Below are 19,159 nucleotides of genomic sequence, written 5' to 3' on the forward strand. Positions count from 1 at the left end.
GAATGGACAGGTAAGCAGGTAAATATATTCGCAATTTATTACCTACAAATCCAGAAGCACACACGTAATTCAAGACAAATATCATTGAAATTATCTATATAACATTTATCACACACAAACACACAAAAAAAATATTAGATAAATAAAAATGTATAAACAAACAAACAAATAAACAAGGGGCGAAGTGTTACAGCGTGTGTGAGGCGTGAGGCAGTCCCGTGTGTGTGTGTGTGTGTGTGTGTGTGTGTGTCTGTGGGGACGAGGCAGCACAGCGTAACCTTTGTGTGTTAACCAGGGCACCTCACAGGCCTGTCTTAAGGGCGGGACTCCTCTATTGATCCTTCTTGACACGCCAGAAGCCTTGAAACACCACGGGACGGATACTTTGTGTGTATGTGTTTGTTTTTCTTTTGTTTGTTTGCTTGCTCGCTCGTACACTCACAAACGCTCTCTCTCTCTCTCTCTCTCTCTCTCTCTCTCTCTCTCTCTCTCTCTCTCTCTCTCTCTCTCTCTCTCTCTCTCTCTCTCTCTCTCTCTCTCTCTCCTCTCTCTCTCTCTCTCCATGTTCTGAAGGTTGGGGAAAGACTGAAAAAAATAGTAAATAAATGAACGAGTAAAACAAAAATAAAGAAATAGATAAATGGAAAGACTGCATAATAATCTCTCTCTCTCTCTCTCTCTCTCTCTCTCTCTCTCTCTCTCTCTCTCTCTCTCTCTCTCTCTCTCTCTCTCTCTGCGCGAACAAAAAAATGTAGAAATTGATGGATAATAAATAGATAAATATAATGAATAAAAAAAAATGCTGTATAACTCACTTTCTCCTCCCCGTCACCCCCAAAAAATGCAGAAAAAAAAAAAAAAACTATCAGGTTGGTGAGTTAAGTTGCGTAAGTATTTTTCTACGTCTCTCTCTTGAAGTGTTCCAAGTCATAGCAAGGAGAAATGAAACGGGACGAGGCAAATTTAAAGAGTTTACCTGCACAGATGATGAGAGTGAGGTGCTGCTTCACGCTTGCATTAGTGAGGTGGACAGGTAGACGTGGGAGTAATCAGGTGGTGTGTTATAGTGAGTTGTATTGATTAATCGGAGAGGAACGAGGCAGATTTGAAGAGTTTTACCAGTTTAGGTGATGAGAATGAGGTGCTGGTTCACGTTTGCATTAATGTGGACAGGCAGAAGTGGGCATTAGATGGTGTGGTATACAGTGAGTTAATTGGATAGATGTATTGAATGAGGAACCAGGTAGATTGGAAGAGTTTACCAATGGAAAAGATGATGTTGAGGCACTGGTTGACACTTGCATTAGTGAGGTGGACAGGTAGAAGTGAGAGTAATTAGATGGTGTGGTATAGTTAGTTGCGTTAATTGGACAGGTGTAATGAATCAGGCACTTTATTTTTTACAGCGTTTAGCCTCACATGGTTGCAAATTATCCTTCTGAAAACATCAGATTCATTTTCATTAGTCGTAGAAGACCGTCTTTTTGTCATGTAATAGGGGCACTGGCCAAGGGCAATAAAGAGAGTGAAGAAAAAGGCCTACTGAGATGCCAGTCCCAAAAGATAGGTCCAAAGCATCATCCAAATTGAAGGATAAGTGTCTTGAAACCTCCCCCTTGAAAGAGTTTAAGTCATAGGAAGGAGAAAATACAGAAGCAAGCAGGGAGTTCAAGAGTTTACCAGAGAAAGGGATGAAGGATTAAGAATACTGGTTAACTCTTGCATTAGAGAGGTGGACGGAATAGGGGTGGATGATTGAGAGTACTGGTTAACTCTTCCATTATAGAGGTGGACGGAATATGTGTAAGAGAAAGTAGAGAGTTTTGTATAGCGAGGCCGCTTGAAGAGGGGAGGCATTCAGTTAGCGAGATCATAAGAGCAGTTGGCGTGAAAATAGCGGTAGAAGATAACAAGAGGTGCAGAGAGAGGCTGAAGACAGTCAGTCTGATGTGGAAAGGGCAAAATGTAATGGAAAATTTTCCCAGAATACTTTTTTTTTCACTTTTGAACACATTTTGATGATGCATTGAAAACAGGTAGTGAGTTTGTAATCCTTGGGGGAGGAAAGAAACCCTTCGTATTGCCACACTGCTGCCCTTCCTGGATGTTCTCCTTGAGGCGGCGACTCGGCAAGGTGGTGGTGGTGGTGGTGGTGTGGTGGTGTTGCCTGCCTGCCGCCCGCCCACCCACCCACCAACCGAGTTCAGGAAGATGTTGATGGATGGCTGGAAGGTCGAGTGGATGTTGGCACTAAGACCCGTATTCAGAAACGCTTTGCTCTCTTACCACGAGTATTTTCTAAGGCCACAGATATGATTAGCCGAGTTTTCAAGAGTGTTTTCCTTGTTCATAATGTAAAAATCTTGTTAATCTGTCACTAGAATCGTAAAAACGCACTTAAAAACCCGTGTAGCTTCATCTGGAGTCTTTTGAAAGTAGTGGAGGTACCCAGAATGAACTGTGAAGTGCGAGGAAGTTAATGAGCGTGGTGACAGGGACAGGAGGACGAGGATGAAGATAAAGAAGAAAGGACAAAGAAATAAAGAGTTGGAGGAAGATGAAAGGAAAATAATATGACAACGAAAAGAGATGAGAAAAGGAAAAAGAATATGACAACGATGACGACGAATAAAAATAAATAAAAAGGAGAACAAGAAAATAATACGTAATTATCTTTGGCCATTGCAACATAAAAACCAATTAAAAGCAAAAAATAGAACCTCCATTAAATAAAAAGACGAACCAAATACAAAAAAAGTAAAAAATATAAACTTGTAAATGACAGAAAAAAGAAACTGACATATAACGAGAGAGAGAGAGAGAGAGAGAGAGAGAGAGAGAGAGAGAGCAGGAAGAGTAGCAGACACACAGGGACGCCTAATGTTTATATAATCCCCCTCCCTCCTTCTCCCACTCTCCCTTCCCCATCACCCCTCTCCCTCCCCCTTCACCTTGTGGCAGAATTATTAAAAGGTGCAATCCCTAAGCCATATTAAGGTGTGGTGTTGTGCGTCCCTGAATCTCAAAAGAATGTAATTAGTGTTTTATACCTTTTTATTTATTTATTTTTTTCTATCATTAGTGTTTGTGCTGCTTTTAACGGGGTAACTAAACGCGGTAATATATTTTCTTCAGCTTTTGTATGCGCTAATTATCTACTCTGCAGATACATATGTTGTTGTTGTTGTTGTTGTTGTTGTTGTTGTTGTTGTTGTTGTTGTTGTTGTACTACTACTACTACTACTACTACTACTGTTTGTATTAATTGTTAAATGGTAATATTGTTTTTTTTTTTCTTGTGTAGCAACATTACACCAGCCTTTTCATTCCTCACTTCCTATGCTAACTCATTCCAGCCTAATTACTCAGCCAACTCACGAATGCTGCCTAAGTAACTAACCTAATTAATTATCTAACCAAACAATACACACATGATCATTAAAAGTGAATGTCTTAAGGAATTATATATATTTTTTTTCTTCTGTTCTCTCTCTCTCTCTCTCTCTCTCTCTCTCTCTCTCTCTCTCTCTCTCTCTCTCTCTCTCTCTCTCTCTCTCTCTCTCTCTCGTGTCGCCAAAATTCATGGAAATATCACCAGTCTGACTCGTATCGTGGTTAATGGTAAAAGGTTAAATAGTTTTGTATAATGTACGATGTTCCTTCTTGATGGCAGTGTTTGGGGAATCGGGGATGTTTTTATCATGATTTTTTTCTTTAATGCTGTGAAATATTAATGTTTTCTTAGTTCCTGTTATGTAAATTGTTGTTGTTGGTGGTAGTGGTAGTGTGTGTGTGTGTGTGTGTGTGTGTGTGTGTGTGTGTGTGTGTGTGTGTGTGTGTGTGTATGTGGAGAGAGAGAGAGAGAGAGAGAGAGAGAGAGAGAGAGAGAGAGAGAGAGAGAGAGAGAGAGAGAGAGAGAGTTTTGTATGTGGGAGTGCTAATGTGCAGTATTCAGTGTACCCTCAACACACACACACACACACACACACACACACACACACACACACACACACACACACACACACACACACACACCTGAGTCACAAAAAGCAAACTGACCCAAGAGAAAAAGGTGAGTGAAAGGAATATTACAGGAGCTCACCTTAACGGGGTCGGCGCATCAAGGTTCGATCAAAACAACAACAAAGCCACGTGGTCGCTTCTCTCTCCCTCCCGCCACCCTCCCTGCGTAATGATTATATCGACCAGTTATTTCCTCCCTTTCCCATTTACTTTTTTTGTTATTTTAGTCGATATCCTGTGCCTCCCCTTCGTGTTAGGGTTATATGCAGGTGGATTAGGGATTAGGGATTAGGGGAACAGGTAGATAATCAGTATATGTTGGTTACTTGTTACACTTTTTTCGTATAATAATTGGTGTTTATTCTAATATCTGGGTTTTATTACAGGGGTTGTAGGTGTGTGTGTGTGTGTGTGTGTGTGTGTGTGTGTAGGCGATCACTTTCCCTTTGTGTGTGTGTGTGTGTGTTACTATCAACACTAGTATCATTGTGCGTGTCTAACAAAGCAAGGTTAGGAGCAGAGAAGGGAACGATGAAGAGCACACACACACACATAAAAAAAAAAACAATGAATAAGTGAATGTATTAATAATTATGGTTGGATGCATGTGTTATTAAAAAAAAAATGTGATGGGAATAAAGTAAAACTTAAGGAATTTACTGGAAGATGAAAAAAAAAAGTTTGCACACAGAGAAAACAAATGGAAAAATAATAAATAAATAAATATATATATATATATATATATATATATATATATATATATATATATATATATATATATATATATATATATATATATATATATATATATGCACCTACACCAACCAGAAAAGACCTAACAAAATATTAAAAAAAGAGGCAATAACAACAGACAAACAGTGAAATTAATACATCAATGAAAAACAATGATAAGGACACCACATTCTTCCCACAGCTCTTTGACCGGGACTCCTGCACCTACACCTACCTCCTGGCCGACCCGGACACCAAGGAGGCCGTGCTGGTGGACCCTGTGATAGAACTGGCTGAGAGAGATGCCAAACTGGTTGATCAGATGGGGCTGAACCTCATCTATGTTAGTAAGTGTCCCCAGATTGCCCTCATGTTCCTCTTTCTTCACTATCTCTTATATATTCTAGTGAGTGTGCTGGTGAAGATGGGGACTTCATCAGGGATATGTCATTTGGTGTTCCTTAAATCAGTGTTCTGCAGATTTTTTTTTTTTTTTTTTTTTTATTATTATCATGGTATAGTTTGATTTATGTATGTCTGTTCTGTTGTGCCTTATGTGAAAACTGGTTCACACACACACACACACACACACACACACACACACACACACACACACACACACACACACACACACACACACACACACACACACACACACACACACACACACACTATCTACAAATTTGTAAAGATGGATGGAGTAGACAATGACAAACTGTTAATGAAAGAGACAAGCAGTCATGCAAACAGAAGGGGACACCCACACAAGTTGAATGAAAGGAAGCCCTCTAAACAACACAGAGAGGACTAGTTCTCCACAAAGACACACTTAAGAGAATTTTAGCGACAAGTGTGCACAAACTAGAGGAAAAAATGAGATAGATAGATAATTTTATAGACCACAGGTATTTTTCTGCTTAACAGATACATTACAATACATCTTTTTGGTCCAAATCACAATGACATTATATTAAAAGCTTTACAACAACCATTCATTCTAAAACCACAAATGGAGACAAGACCTCACCAGTGTAGCCCAGGCCCTGGAAATAACAACTAGGTAACACACACACACACACACACACACACACACACCACCAGACACCACAATAAGATAACGCCCCTAAAGGCGCCACGTACGGACCGGTACAGACTCAGTGCGATTCCCACCATGGTGCGAGCCATCAATCAATAGTCTCTTCTAGATTTGACTTACCTTTAGGATTAATGTCAAGTATTTCCCCACCCCCAATGTACATTTTCAGTTTGTTGACTGCCTAAAGAATAAACCGTTTATTATTATTATTATTATTATTATTATTATTATTATTACACACACACACACACACACACACACACACACACACACACACACACACACACACACACACACACACACACACACACACACACACACACACACACACACACACACACACACACCTTACATATCTGTTTACAATGTTGCAACCCAGTAAACAAGAGCTTGCAACCCAGTACATGTTCCAGCCAGTACTCTGAGCAACCCTGCCTCACACTGCCCTCCTGCCCCTCAACTCCCACTCACACTTAGGTATAGGGAGCAAGTAAGTGTGGGATTGATGCAGTCGTGTCAGGTGCCATCATTAGCAGTGTTTTCTAATAAGGGGAAAAAAATAAGATTATACAGTAGATAGTAAATTGGAATCAGATGTGTGTCCCTTCCAGTAGAATAAATAGATAAATAAGAATTAGTCAGAGTGTGTCTTTCCAGTAGAATAATTAAATAAGTATTTGTCAGTGGTGCTCTTTCACGTTTTCTGTAATTATTTGTCTATTCTTCTATTGAGGGGAAAAAATTTTTGTTAAATGTTTCCTTCAAATTGTTTTGAAATTATGGTTATACTTTTGATAACTTCAATAAACAAGAGACATCGATGCCTTTCGTACCTCAGATGTCTTATTATTGTACAGCCATCCCTCGTTATCCACTGGGGTGAGGCGACACACACCCATGGAAAATTAATGCCCCCTCTTAGGAACACCCCTGAACTCCCAGAACATTGTGTAAATAAAGAAAAACTGCATTTATATGGTTGAAAACATTTATCAATAAACTATATGCTATTTGAATTTGTAGTCATCAGCAATCCATGTAAAGTGAAACCATGGAAACTGAAATGAGGGACGACTACATTAACATTTCCCTTCAACCTCTTTGCCAGTGAACACCCACATGCACGCCGACCACATCACCGGCACAGGCCTGCTGAAGAAACTGGTGCCTTCCTGCCAGTCTGTCATCTCAAAGGTTTGTGTCTACCTGCTGGTTTACTTGTTTGTGGTCTGTAGGTGTGAGTCAAGCTTGTGTGTGTGTGTGTGTGTGTGTGTGTGTGTGTGTGTGTGTGTGTGTGTGTGTGTGTGCACACTAAAATATGTATGTACCTTGTTTTTCATGACTGGACTAAAATTAGTGCTTTTGATATACAGTATTATTATTATTTCTTATTATTATTATTACTATTTTTTATTTATTGTTTGTGTTTCATGATTTGATGTAAGACTAATAATTATCTGTCTACCTATATCTTTATTTAATAATTTTTCTCTTACATAATTACCTCCTGTCTCCCTACCTCTGTGTATCTGTTCATTTACATAAATATATATCTATCTACTTATGTTTCTGTAAATATGTATCTTTCCTCGGTTAAGAGTATGAGTGACGTGTGTACATATGTGTGAGCGTGTGGTGTCTTGTCTGGGCCACTCCTGTGTGACTGCCAGCCTGCTGTATACCTAGATAAACAGACAGATTTGTGTGTCTGTCTGTCTGTCTGTAGTGGGAAGATAGATGTGTGTCTCTGTAGTGGGAGCAGATGAAAGGTTTTTTTTTTTTTTTTTTTTTTACTTTTTAGGTTTTACTTGAGAGAAATTGATTTGAGTTTTTGTATGATTTTAATGAGCACACTTTCATAGAAATTTCTGTTTTCAGTATGACTTTTAACTTTGAATGTACATAACTGTTCTGAAGCCAAAAAGTGATTCAGTTTTAGTATACAAACTGAATAAATAAAGTTTGTATTACTATTACTATTATTATTATTAAGATGTGTGTATGTGTGTGTGTTTGGCCCCAACAGGAGTCAGGAGCCATGGCTGATGTGCACGTCGAGCACGGGGAGGTGGTGAAGTTTGGCGAGCAGGAGCTGGAGGTGCGACAGACCCCGGGACACACCAACGGTAAGTGCCCTCAACAATTCCTCTGTTTGACACACCTTTCCTTCACCACCAACCTCTCCAAGGCACATTTTCTTGCTCCACACCCACCTGCAAACTCTGCACTGGCTAGAAATTGCAAGATCTATTTTTTTTTTTTTATTTATTTATGTTTTTGTCACCTTCTTTCTTGCAGGTGGTTATTAAGACTCCATACATTGGTGGTAGTGGTGTGTGTTGTTGTATGTCGCAGTGAAGGGATGAACAGCAGTGATGAGTCTTAGTGAACCTCAGGAATGTTGAAAGAGTTCTGAAGGATTTGTAGTCTTACATGCATGGATTTTTAAACATTTGTCAGAGGTTTGTAGTCATACAGTAATATATATATATATATGTATATATATATATATATATATATATATATATATATATATATATATATATATATATATATATATATATATATATATATATATATATATATATATATATATATATATATATATATAATTTTTTTTTTCTTTTTTAATACTGGTGTGGAACTTTTTTAGAGTTTTAAATGCTTTGTAGAGTACTAACTACAACTTTGAGGAGAATTGTTAGAGGTCTACAGAGTCACAAAGATACATGTATAGTTCATTTATTAATTTAAGGTACATGTATAGTTCATTTATTATTTTTATTTATTTATTTTATTTATTTATTTATTTATTTATTTATTTATTTATTTATTTTATTTCATTTATTTTATTTTTTAGAACTTTAAGACTCCTGTGGAAATTTTCAATGAGTCTTTAATTAAGGATCTTTATTGTATTGCTTATAATCTTAAAAGATGTACCTACATGCATTTTTACTTTATTTACTTTATTTATCTCTTTAAAGATATGAACCTGTAAGCATTATTTCTAGAGAATCTTGCAATTCTTAAGAAAATCTTCATGATAATCCTACAGAGAACATTAGCAACTTAAAAAAAAAATAGCAACATATTTATCACCTTGTAGACCCAAATGCTCATCAGGGGAAGCTTTACAGACCATGAATAAGAGAATTTTGACATCCCATCGAGTAGCCATAGAACTCTGAGGCCTGCCATATGACAGGCTTTGGAGAAAATGACAGAGAAATTTTGAAACCCAGTTGATTAGGTGTAGAATTATTGTAGAGACAATGATATATAGAGATATTTTGAAAGCCAGTTGATTAGCTGTAGAATGGTATATGTGATAATTGTAAAGGTCCATTGAGTAGTCTTAGTATTCTTGAAGCTGGAATATGGTAAATTATTAAAGGTTTTGACAGATGGAAGGTATTGTAAAATACTGTTGAGTAGATAAAGAATTGTTGTCATTGACATGGTACAGAAGACTACAAATACAAGAGATGAGGTGGAAGAATTTTGGGTCTTGTTAAGTGCACAAACATGAAAGAAATTTGCTAAGGAGGTACACAAATATTGAAACATTTTGAGGTCTTGTTAAATACACAAATATGAAAGAATCTTTAAATCTTGTTAAGTGCATAAATATGAAGGAATTTTGAGGTCTTGTTAAGTGCATAAACATGAAAGAAATTTGCAAAGTAGGTACACAAATATTGAAGAATTTTGAAATCTTGTTAAGTGCACAAACACAGAATAATTTTAAGATCTTAATTGCACAATGAATTCCTAAGACCTTTCAGTTTCTGATGTGTAAAGTTGATTATAAAACCTCACTGAGTAGGTGAAGAACTCTTGTTTGAGATGGTAGACAAATACACAAGAGGCAATATAAACAAAAATTAAGGCTTTGTTAAGCATACAAACATGGAAAAATTTGAAGATCTCGATAGGTACATCATAACTTTTTATTTATGAATTTTTTTTACGGAAGAATTTTGAAATCTTAACTGCACAATTAATTCCTGAGAGTAATTGTATCATTGTATCCTTGACGCTCACCTTCCTCTTGATCTTGATTCTGCATGTGACTCAGGATGTTTGTATTAGCAGCTCGGAACCCTGTAGGGGGAGAAAGAAACGACAAACAGAAAAACAAGCAGTATCTATCACACCACTGATTCCTTGCAGGCTGCGTTACCTATGTGTGTCATGGGGAAAAGTTTGCCTTGACTGGCGACGCACTGCTCGTCCGAGGGTGCGGCCGGACCGACTTCCAGGAGGGATCTGCCGAAACCCTCTATGAGTCAGTCCACTCCCAGATCCTGAGCCTCCCTGACGACTTTGCTCTCTACCCAGCCCATGACTATGTTGGTGAGTGTGCAGTGAGGGCAGTGAGGTGCCGAGGCATTTGGGAAACATGTAGGTACGAGTAAGTGTATTTTAAAGAGGGTTTGGGAGAACTGTAATTTTTGATGGTGTTTACATGGCCCATGACTGTGTTGGGGGATGATTACAGTGAGGGTAGTGAGGGTCTAAGGCATTGAAGATTTAGGGAAATGTTTTGAAGAGGATTTGGGTACATATGGAAGTGTGGTTTGTATGTTTTTTTCACTTTTTCTTGTTGATGTTTGTGAGTTTAGTTTGTTCCACCTGTCATCCCCATTTATCCATTTAATCTTTTAAAGCTCCCTAATGACTCAGCACTAACAACCTGAATGCTGAGTCCATTCCATTCATCTACCACCACATTTTAGAACCAATTCCTTCCTATCCTTTAAATCTAACTTTTACAAGCTTGAAAACTTTATTTCTTGTCCTACCCTCATTACTGACCCTGAGAATGTCACCACCACCATCACCACCACCACAACAAGTAAAACATCTCTTTGTCTGCGCCAACAGGACATACCGTGACATCTGTGGCAGAAGAGAAGGAGTTTAATCCTCGCCTGACCAAGAGCAAGGAGGAGTTTATTGACCTCATGAACAACTTGGGCCTGGCATACCCTAGGAAGATAGGTGGGTACTCTGGTGATTGAGGCACACTGCATTGATTGTATGGGATATGTGAGGGTGTTGTAGAGGGAGTGAGAGGAGGGATAGGAATAAGTGGCTGTTTTTGGGACTGTAAGGCAGATTTAAAGGTGTTTTAGAGGGAATGGAAGGTGTGTGTTGTTGTTGTTGTTGTTGTTTTCTATCAAGAGTTGTCTAGTATGCTCTTCCTCCTCTTGCTTCTCTTTTTTCTTGTAATCTTCCCAATCCTTCTATTTATCTTCACTTTTCAGACATACTTTTACTACTGCTACTACTACTACTACTACTACTACTACTACTACTACTACTACTACTACTACTACTACTACTACTACTACTACTAAACCCCCTCCTTGTCTCCCACAGACATCTCCCTGCCAGCCAACAAGGTGTGTGGGCTGTACAACCTTCCTGATGACCTGGCAGAGAAGCTGAAGGATGAATAGATGTGATGACAGGGATGGCAGTGATGGTGGTAGTGGTGGTGGTGTTGAGGTGGTGGTGCCTTGGCTACCTTAAGCTGCTGCTACACAGGGCAAGATTCCCGCGGAAAGGAACTGTACTCTGAAACACTTATGCGCTGCACCTTGACAACTTTCAAAATGCTTTAGTAGAAGTGGCACGTGTTTTTAAGGGTGTTTTTGTGGTTGTAGAGAGAGATTAGCAAGGTTTCTGCATTATTAACAGGAGAAACGTTCTTGAGAACCTGTTTAATCATCTCTGTGGCCTTTGGAAATAGTTGTGATGAGAGAGCAGAGTGCTCCAGTAACCTTTTTTTATAAGCAATTACTGATTCCTTGAGCAAACATTCTTACGAGGGAACTTCTCTTATGCAGAATGACATCTGAAAATCCTTCAGATCTTGTAATTATTTCACTTAAAAGTATAGTAATCTTAGGTGGGTGTGATAACAAAAAAAAAAAAAAAAAAATTGATCACAATAACCGATAAATCAATAACGGTAATCTTATCGGTGACAACTGGTAATTGATAACTGGCGATAAATTTTTCGCCCAATAATCGATAAATCAATAAATTCAGAATTCCAATACTATTGATAAAGATAATGACATTTTGAATAAAAAAAAGTTGATAAATCCAAATCTTTATCTTTATCTTAGAAAACTTGGAAAAATCTTAGAAAAAATTCAAATTCAATGCTTATCCTGTCTCTTCACCAATGAAAAGTGTTGCTTTAAGTAAAATAACTACATTTGACTCTGAAAGTTTAAAACTTCAACATGTTCATGTTCCAAAAACTAAAAATTATTGATCATTGCTAGTTTGGAACAAAGTATCGACAAAGCTGATGAATCAGTAACGCGGGAAAAGTAATTATCGGATAACCGATGACCCGATATCGTTATCACGATAATTTATCACAACAGCATCAGCTTATGACAGTAGTGTACTTACGAATAAACGTGAAAATTTAATTCAGACGCTTTCTTCAGATATGCACCGAGATGGTAGGTGTGAACATGGAGGGCTCATGGAAGCAGTCACCCTCTGACTTGACTCCTGGCTGTGTGGGTGGGAACTGCTTGCTGTGGGGAATGTGCCCTGTGTAATAGTGGTTGTACGGCACATGTGATAGTATTGTGATGCATAGAGGCTGCTGTGGGCTGGTCTGGTTAGCATGTTGGGCACAATACCATGATTTCTTGCCTCCCAACTCCTGGTGCTGAGAGTAATGGTGCATCTGTGTGTGTGTGTGTGTGTGTGATTTGGCCATCTAGTAAGGAGAGGGAATGAGAAACCTATGAAGACATCTCTAAAACACCTGCTGAGTATGGATGATGAAGGGATTGAAAGAGAATTGGATTGAGAGTAGACTTGTAGAAAGTGGAAGCAACAGAAGATGCAAGGGAGAGAAACAGCTAGAGAAGACACATATATTGGCCAATCCCTGGACATGATTTCAGTAAGCAACCCAGAAATAAAACTTGGAATGTTGAGAGAGAGAGAGAGAGTAGCACTGGGAGGTTTTGTGCCTACATGTTGATTAGCACCACAGCCACAGTAGGTGATAAGAGAATGAGTTACCACAAAGATTTTATAGTTTGATTTTAATGTGTCGATACTGAAGAATTATTTTAAAACACAGAGTAGTTAATATATTTTAGTATTTCCAGTAACTGGTGATGGGTGTAATGTATTTTTATGCACAAAAGCACAATTTATTTATATGTATAGAAGTGGATTGAAGGAAAAATACACTGCATACTGAATAATGCAACACAAATGTTTTATTGGCCCACTGAGAAGTGTCTGTGCCTCCGTGTGCAGCAGTGCTGTGATGACCTGTGTGTGGGTGTGTTTCTAAGTGTTGTGTTGGGGCAGTGCATTCGGTAAAGGGACAGATTATTACAGTTATATTTGTGTTGGCTGTGGCAGGTTGGGGTTGTAATTAAAGGAATTGAGTGTTATTATTTCAGTAAGGTATTCCCTCTGCCTGCCCCTTGTTTTTCTTGATACTTGGCAAAGGGACAAATTATTACCACTACTATTTATATTTGTGTCAGCTGTGGCAGGCTGGTGTCATAATTATAAAGGAATGGAATGTTATTTCAGTTCGGTATTCCCTCTGCCTGCCCCTCGCTCTCCTACTTGATACTGGTAAAGGGCAGCAGTGAGGGGTGATGGTGTGACGCCTGACTCAGAGCGGTAGAGGAAACTTCTCAAAGCTCGAAGATTCCGGGATGAGCAACTTGGATTCAGGCTAGACTCAAAATTGGATTCACTTATGCTTTTTAATGAGTTTTTTTTTTTTTTTTTTTTTTTTTCACCCAGCTGGGTGGAAAAACAGCCCCGTGTAAACCTGCCTTTAATAAGCGTTGCTGCACATGAGTGGCTGAAACTTCAATGTTGTAGACTCCAGTAGATAATGCTCGCTTGCGCAATGCCATTTAGTAAACGCTAACGAATAATTTTAGGTATTAGATATTAATAACAGCTGTAAATTCCCACAGAGCGAAAATCCCCTGAATGTCAGTCACTAAATGTATGAAAAGTCCAAGTCTGGGGACAAAATCCCTAGAAGTGAGAGCCCTGCAGGGAAGGTAGGACCAATATTACCTCAGTGAGTAGGTAGTAGTACAAATACTGTCAGAATGCTTGCTACTGTTAGTCTCCTTCTGGCCTTGATTTATTTACGCCAGTCATAAATGGATTTTATAGGAGGCAGTAGACACCTGCCAAAACGATAATTACTCCCAGTGAGGTCTAAAGCACTGTTCAGGGGGTGCTGTGAACTTATCATTAAACCCAGCTGTGACCTCACTGAACGTTTCCCTTTGTGTCTCACAACACAAGGGGGCAGTCACAGCCTGCCCTCTAAAGACAACTCTCTTCCTCCACACAAAACTATAAGCACCTAATAACACACACACCCTTCACTCAAAAATTTTAAAATTATCATGGCGACTCCTACACCAGCCTCGGAGTCCCCATCTGGGGAGGGGACCATAAATGTCCCCAGGTCGGACTGCCTTTCTGTCGACGACCCTAAGTGTCTTGACACCCACCTCAACTTTTTCTTCATTAACTTCTGCAACATTCGCGGTCTAAGATCTAATTTTCAATCTGTAGAACACCACCTCTCCTCTTCTAAACCTCATCTTCTTTTCCTCACTGAAACTCAGGTGTCTGAGGCAACTGACAGTAGCCCCTTTTCTGTTCCCTCCTACTTTCTCTATCCTCATTTTCGATCCAAAGCTGGATGCTGCGTTTATGTGCGCAATGACTTAACCTGCTCTCGTGCCCACGCTCTTGAATCTTCCGAGTTTTCCACCATTTGGCTACGACTACAGAGTCACTCATACTAAATTTATCTGTGCTGTATACCTCTCACCTAAATCCTCTGACTATAAGAAATTCTTTGACTACTTAACTTCTAAAGTGGAGCACATTCTGACCCTCTTCCCTTTTGCAGAGATCTCCATTCTTGGAGACTTCAATATTCACCACCAGCTTTGGCTTTCCTCTCCCTTCACTGACCATCCAGGTGAACTAGCCTACAACTTTGCTATCCTCCATGACCTAGAGCAATTGGTGCAACACCCTACTCGTATTCCTGACCGTCTTGGAGATACGCCCAACATTCTTGACCTTTTCCTGACCTGTAATCCTTCTGCTTATGCTGTCACCCTTTCTTCTCCGTTGGGCTCCTCCGATCACAATCTCATATCTTTATTTTGTCCTATCGCTCCAATCCCTCCTCAGGATCCCTCTAAGCGAAGGTGCCTCTGGCGTTTTACCTCTGCTAGTTGGGGGGACCTGAGGAGGTATTTTGCAGATTTTCCTTGGAATGACTACTGCTTCCGTGTCAGAGACCCGTCTTTGTGTGCTGAGCGCATAACAGAGGTGATAGTGTCTGGCATGGAGGCGTACATTCCTCACTCTTTTTCTCGTCCTAAACCTTCTAAACCTTGGTTTAACACAGCTTGTTCTCGTGCTATACATGATAGAGAGGTGGCCCACAAAAGGTACTTAAGCCTTACATCACCGGAATCTCATGCACTTTATATTTCTGCCCGGAACCATGCCAAGTCTGTTCTCCAACTAGCCAAAAACTCCTTCATTAACAGAAAATGTCAAAACCTTTCAAGATCTAACTCCCCTCGTGATTTCTGGCATCTAGCCAAAAATATCTCCAATAACTTTGCTTCTTCTTCTTTCCCTCCTCTACTTCAACCAGATGGCACCACTGCTATCACATCTATTTATAAAGCTGAACTCTTTGCTCAAACCTTTGCTAAAAACTTTACCTTGGACGATTCTGGGCTTGTTCCTCCCTCTCCTCCACCCTCTGACTACTTCATGCCACGTATTAAAATTCTTCGCAATGATGTTTTCCATGCCCTCGCTGGCCTAAACCCTCGGAAGGCTTATGGACCTGATGGGATCCCTCCTATTGTTCTCCGAAACTGTGCCTCCGTGCTTGCACTTTGCCTAGTCCAACTCTTTCAGCTCTGTCTGTCAACATCTACCTTTCCTTCTTGCTGGAAGTTTGCCTACATTCAACCTGTTCCTCAGAAGGGTGACCGTTCTAATCCCTCAAACTACCGTCCTATTGCTTTAATTTCCTGCCTATCTAAAGTTTTTGAATCTATCCTCAACAGGAAGACTCTTAAACATCTATCACTTCACAACCTTCTATCTGATCACCAGTATGGGTTCCGTCAAGGCCGCTCTACTGGTGATCTTCTGGCTTTCCTTACTGAGTCTTGGTCATCCTCTTTTAGAGATTTTGGTGAAACTTTTGCTGTTGCCTTGGACATATCAAAAGCTTTTGATAGAATCTGGCACAAAGCTTTGATTTCCAAACTACCCTCCTACGGTTTCTATCCTTCTCTCTGTAACTTCATCTCAAGTTTCCTTTCTGACCGTTCTATTGCTGCTGTGGTAGACGGTCACTGTTCTTCTCCTAAATCTATTAACAGTGGTGTTCCTCAGGGTTCTATCCTGTCTCCCACTCTCTTCTTATTATTCATTAATGATCTTCTAAACCAAACTTCTTGTCCTATCCACTCCTACGCTGATGATACCACCCTGCACTTTTCCACGTCTTTTCATAGACGTCCAACCCTTCAGGAGGTAAACATATCACGCAGGGAAGCCACAGAACGCTTGACTTCTGATCTTTCTAAAATTTCTGATTGGGGCAGAGCAAACTTGGTATTGTTCAATGCCTCAAAAACTCAATTCCTCCATCTATCAACTCGACACAACCTTCCAGACAACTATCCTCTCTTCTTCAATGACAGTCAACTGTCCCCCTCTTCTACACTGAACATCCTCGGTCTGTCCTTTACTTATGATCTGAACTGGAAACTTCACATCTCATCTCTAGCTAAAACAGCTTCTATGAAGTTAGGTGTTCTGAGACGTCTCCGCCAGTTTTTCTCACCCCCCCAGCTGCTAACTCTGCACAAGGGCCTTATCCGTCCATGTATGGAGTATGCTTCACATGTCTGGGGGGGGGGGGGTTCCACTCATACTGCTCTTTTAGACAGGGTGGAATCAAAAGCTTTTCGTCTCATCAACTCCTCTCCTCTAACTGACTGTCTTCAGCCTCTCTCTCACCGCCGCAATGTTGCATATCTAGCTGTCTTCTACCGCTATTTTCATGCTAACTGCTCTTCTGATCTTGCTAACTGCATGCCTCCCCTCCTTCCGCGGCCTCGCTGCACAAGGCTTTCTTCTTTCTCTTACCCCTATTCTGTCCACCTCTCTAACGCAAGAGTTAACCAGTATTCTCAATCATTCATCCCTTTCTCTGGAACTCCCTGCCTGCTTCTGTATTTCCACTTTCTTATGACTTGAATTCCTTCAAGATGGAGGTTTCAAGACACTTATTCATCAATTTTTGACCACTGCTTTGACCCTTTTTATGGGACTGGCATTTCAGTGGGCATTTTTTTAAAAATTTTTTATTATATTTTTGTTGCCCTTGGCCAGTGTCCTTCCTACATAAAAAAAAAAATACTCGTTTCTTATCATTAGTCTCCCCCAAGAAAACAAAAAAGTTTGTTTTCTTTAGTTTTCATTTGTAAGGGTTACTAATATTTTCTGCACTGATCACATGTATGTAAAAACAATAGCGATGATTTCAGATAATTTCTTTCAATATTATTGCTTAAATAAATAATTTTAGAATTGATGTCACCTGGAAGAGATGTCGGTACTATCTTGAAGGAAAAAAAAAATATATATATATATTACTCTTTTGTTCCTATGAAGAAAGCGTATTAACAATGATTTCAACTACACTTTTTAATCTATCTACTTAAATAAACTAGTGACGAGTGTACTAGGATTATGATGGAAGATATAGTATTTATAATAGGCTTTGTTGTGATTGAAAAGAACCATCGCGCCAGTCTGTTGTCTCGGAGAGGTTGGCCAGCCTGTCTTTCCCTCTTCATCGGCGGCCCCGGTAGGTCACTGCCTCGAACATTTTTCTGTGTATGAACGTTTGGAAGTGCTTGTTGGTGCTGGCGGTCCTGGGGAAGGTTGGATGGCGTATGGTGGGACGGCGTGAGGCGTGAGGGCGCTGTTGGAAGGCGGGGAGGGCGCTAACAGGAGTGTGTTGAAGGAGGCCATGTGGTGCGCGGCATGGTGTGTTTGGCTGGCAATGTTGTGGACAGACTGACCCGCCACACACGTGCATACCAGCCGCCTCTCGTGCCAAGTGCTACCACATGCAGGATATATAAGCCTAATTTGCTCCGCTGGAATTCATAGTATCGTCCAGAACTGTAAATTTCATCTGTGCTTTTCTTGCTTGCCTTGTGTTTACCTGTGAGGGAGCAACGCCTGGCCACCTGTGTTTCCTGACCCTCGCTCGCCTCGCACTTGATAATCGGTAAAGAGACGGATTATTACCACCACCAGTTATACTTGTGTCGGGTGTGGCAGGTTGGGGTGTTGAATGCAGGAATTGAGTGTTATTTCAGTATGTTGGTTCCTCTGCCTGCCCCTCGCTCGCCTCACACTTAATACTCGGTAAAGGGACAGATTGTTACCACCACTAGTTATATTAGTGACGGCTGTGGCAGGTTGGGGTCTTAAATGCAGGAATTGGGTGTTATTTCAGTACGGTGTTGCCTCTGCCTGCCCCTCGTTCTAATAATTGATACTCGGTAAAGATAGGTTATTGCCACCACTGGTAATGTGTGTGACGGCAGAGATAGTTAAGGTCTTCAGATGCAAGAATTGTGGGAATATTTAAGTAATTGTCTTGAACTTATGATCTACCACTGTGAAGGGATGAGTGAAATAACAGAATTAATCAAAACCTAACGATGTACCCCACCCCTCGAATACAGACGTTAATGTTATTTCAATATTCGATTGGGTGTCTTTTCATTGTGTATTTCGCAAGCCAGGGCACCTTGTGAGCTGGTCAGGAGGCTTGTGGGCTTGGGATTAGTTTGGAAATGCTGTAGTGTTTGTAGGAACGAAGCAGTTGTATGTGTGGTTATGGAGTGAAGGATTACTGTTGTAGTTACCAATAGGTGGTGTTTACGATATTGGACATTTTTATGCTTATTGTGTGATGTAAGAAATTAATCTTTTATTCCAGTGAGGTTATTGGTTAATATATTTGCCTCTGTGTGTGTGTGTGTGTGTGTGTGTGTGTGTGTGTGTGTGTGTGTGTGTGTGTGTGTGTGTGTCATGATGAGAGATAATGCACCATTCATAGGTACTGCTGATAAACAAAACCCTAAGCTGACATCAGACCCTTCATAATGACATGCTTCCACTTCTTTCCATGTTCTA

The 19,159-nt window shown here is 40.0% G+C and overlaps 1 protein-coding gene across 1 annotated transcript in view; it reads left to right on the plus strand.

Moving 5' to 3' along the window:
- The window catches only part of LOC135092214 (persulfide dioxygenase ETHE1, mitochondrial-like), a 28,275-nt gene extending 15,163 nt beyond the window's left edge, over positions 1-13,112 (plus strand). Inside the window, exons 2-7 of the mRNA XM_063990546.1 lie at positions 4,958-5,102; positions 6,960-7,045; positions 7,878-7,977; positions 10,028-10,210; positions 10,742-10,858; positions 11,240-13,112. Coding sequence (XP_063846616.1) covers positions 4,958-5,102; positions 6,960-7,045; positions 7,878-7,977; positions 10,028-10,210; positions 10,742-10,858; positions 11,240-11,319 — 711 coding nt within the window. The 3' untranslated portion in view covers positions 11,320-13,112. The remainder of the gene's footprint in view (positions 1-4,957; positions 5,103-6,959; positions 7,046-7,877; positions 7,978-10,027; positions 10,211-10,741; positions 10,859-11,239) is intronic.
- The last annotated feature ends 6,047 nt before the right edge of the window (positions 13,113-19,159 follow it).

The sequence above is a fragment of the Scylla paramamosain genome, chromosome 39 (assembly GCF_035594125.1).
Source record: "Scylla paramamosain isolate STU-SP2022 chromosome 39, ASM3559412v1, whole genome shotgun sequence".
NCBI lineage: Eukaryota > Metazoa > Arthropoda > Malacostraca > Decapoda > Portunidae > Scylla > Scylla paramamosain.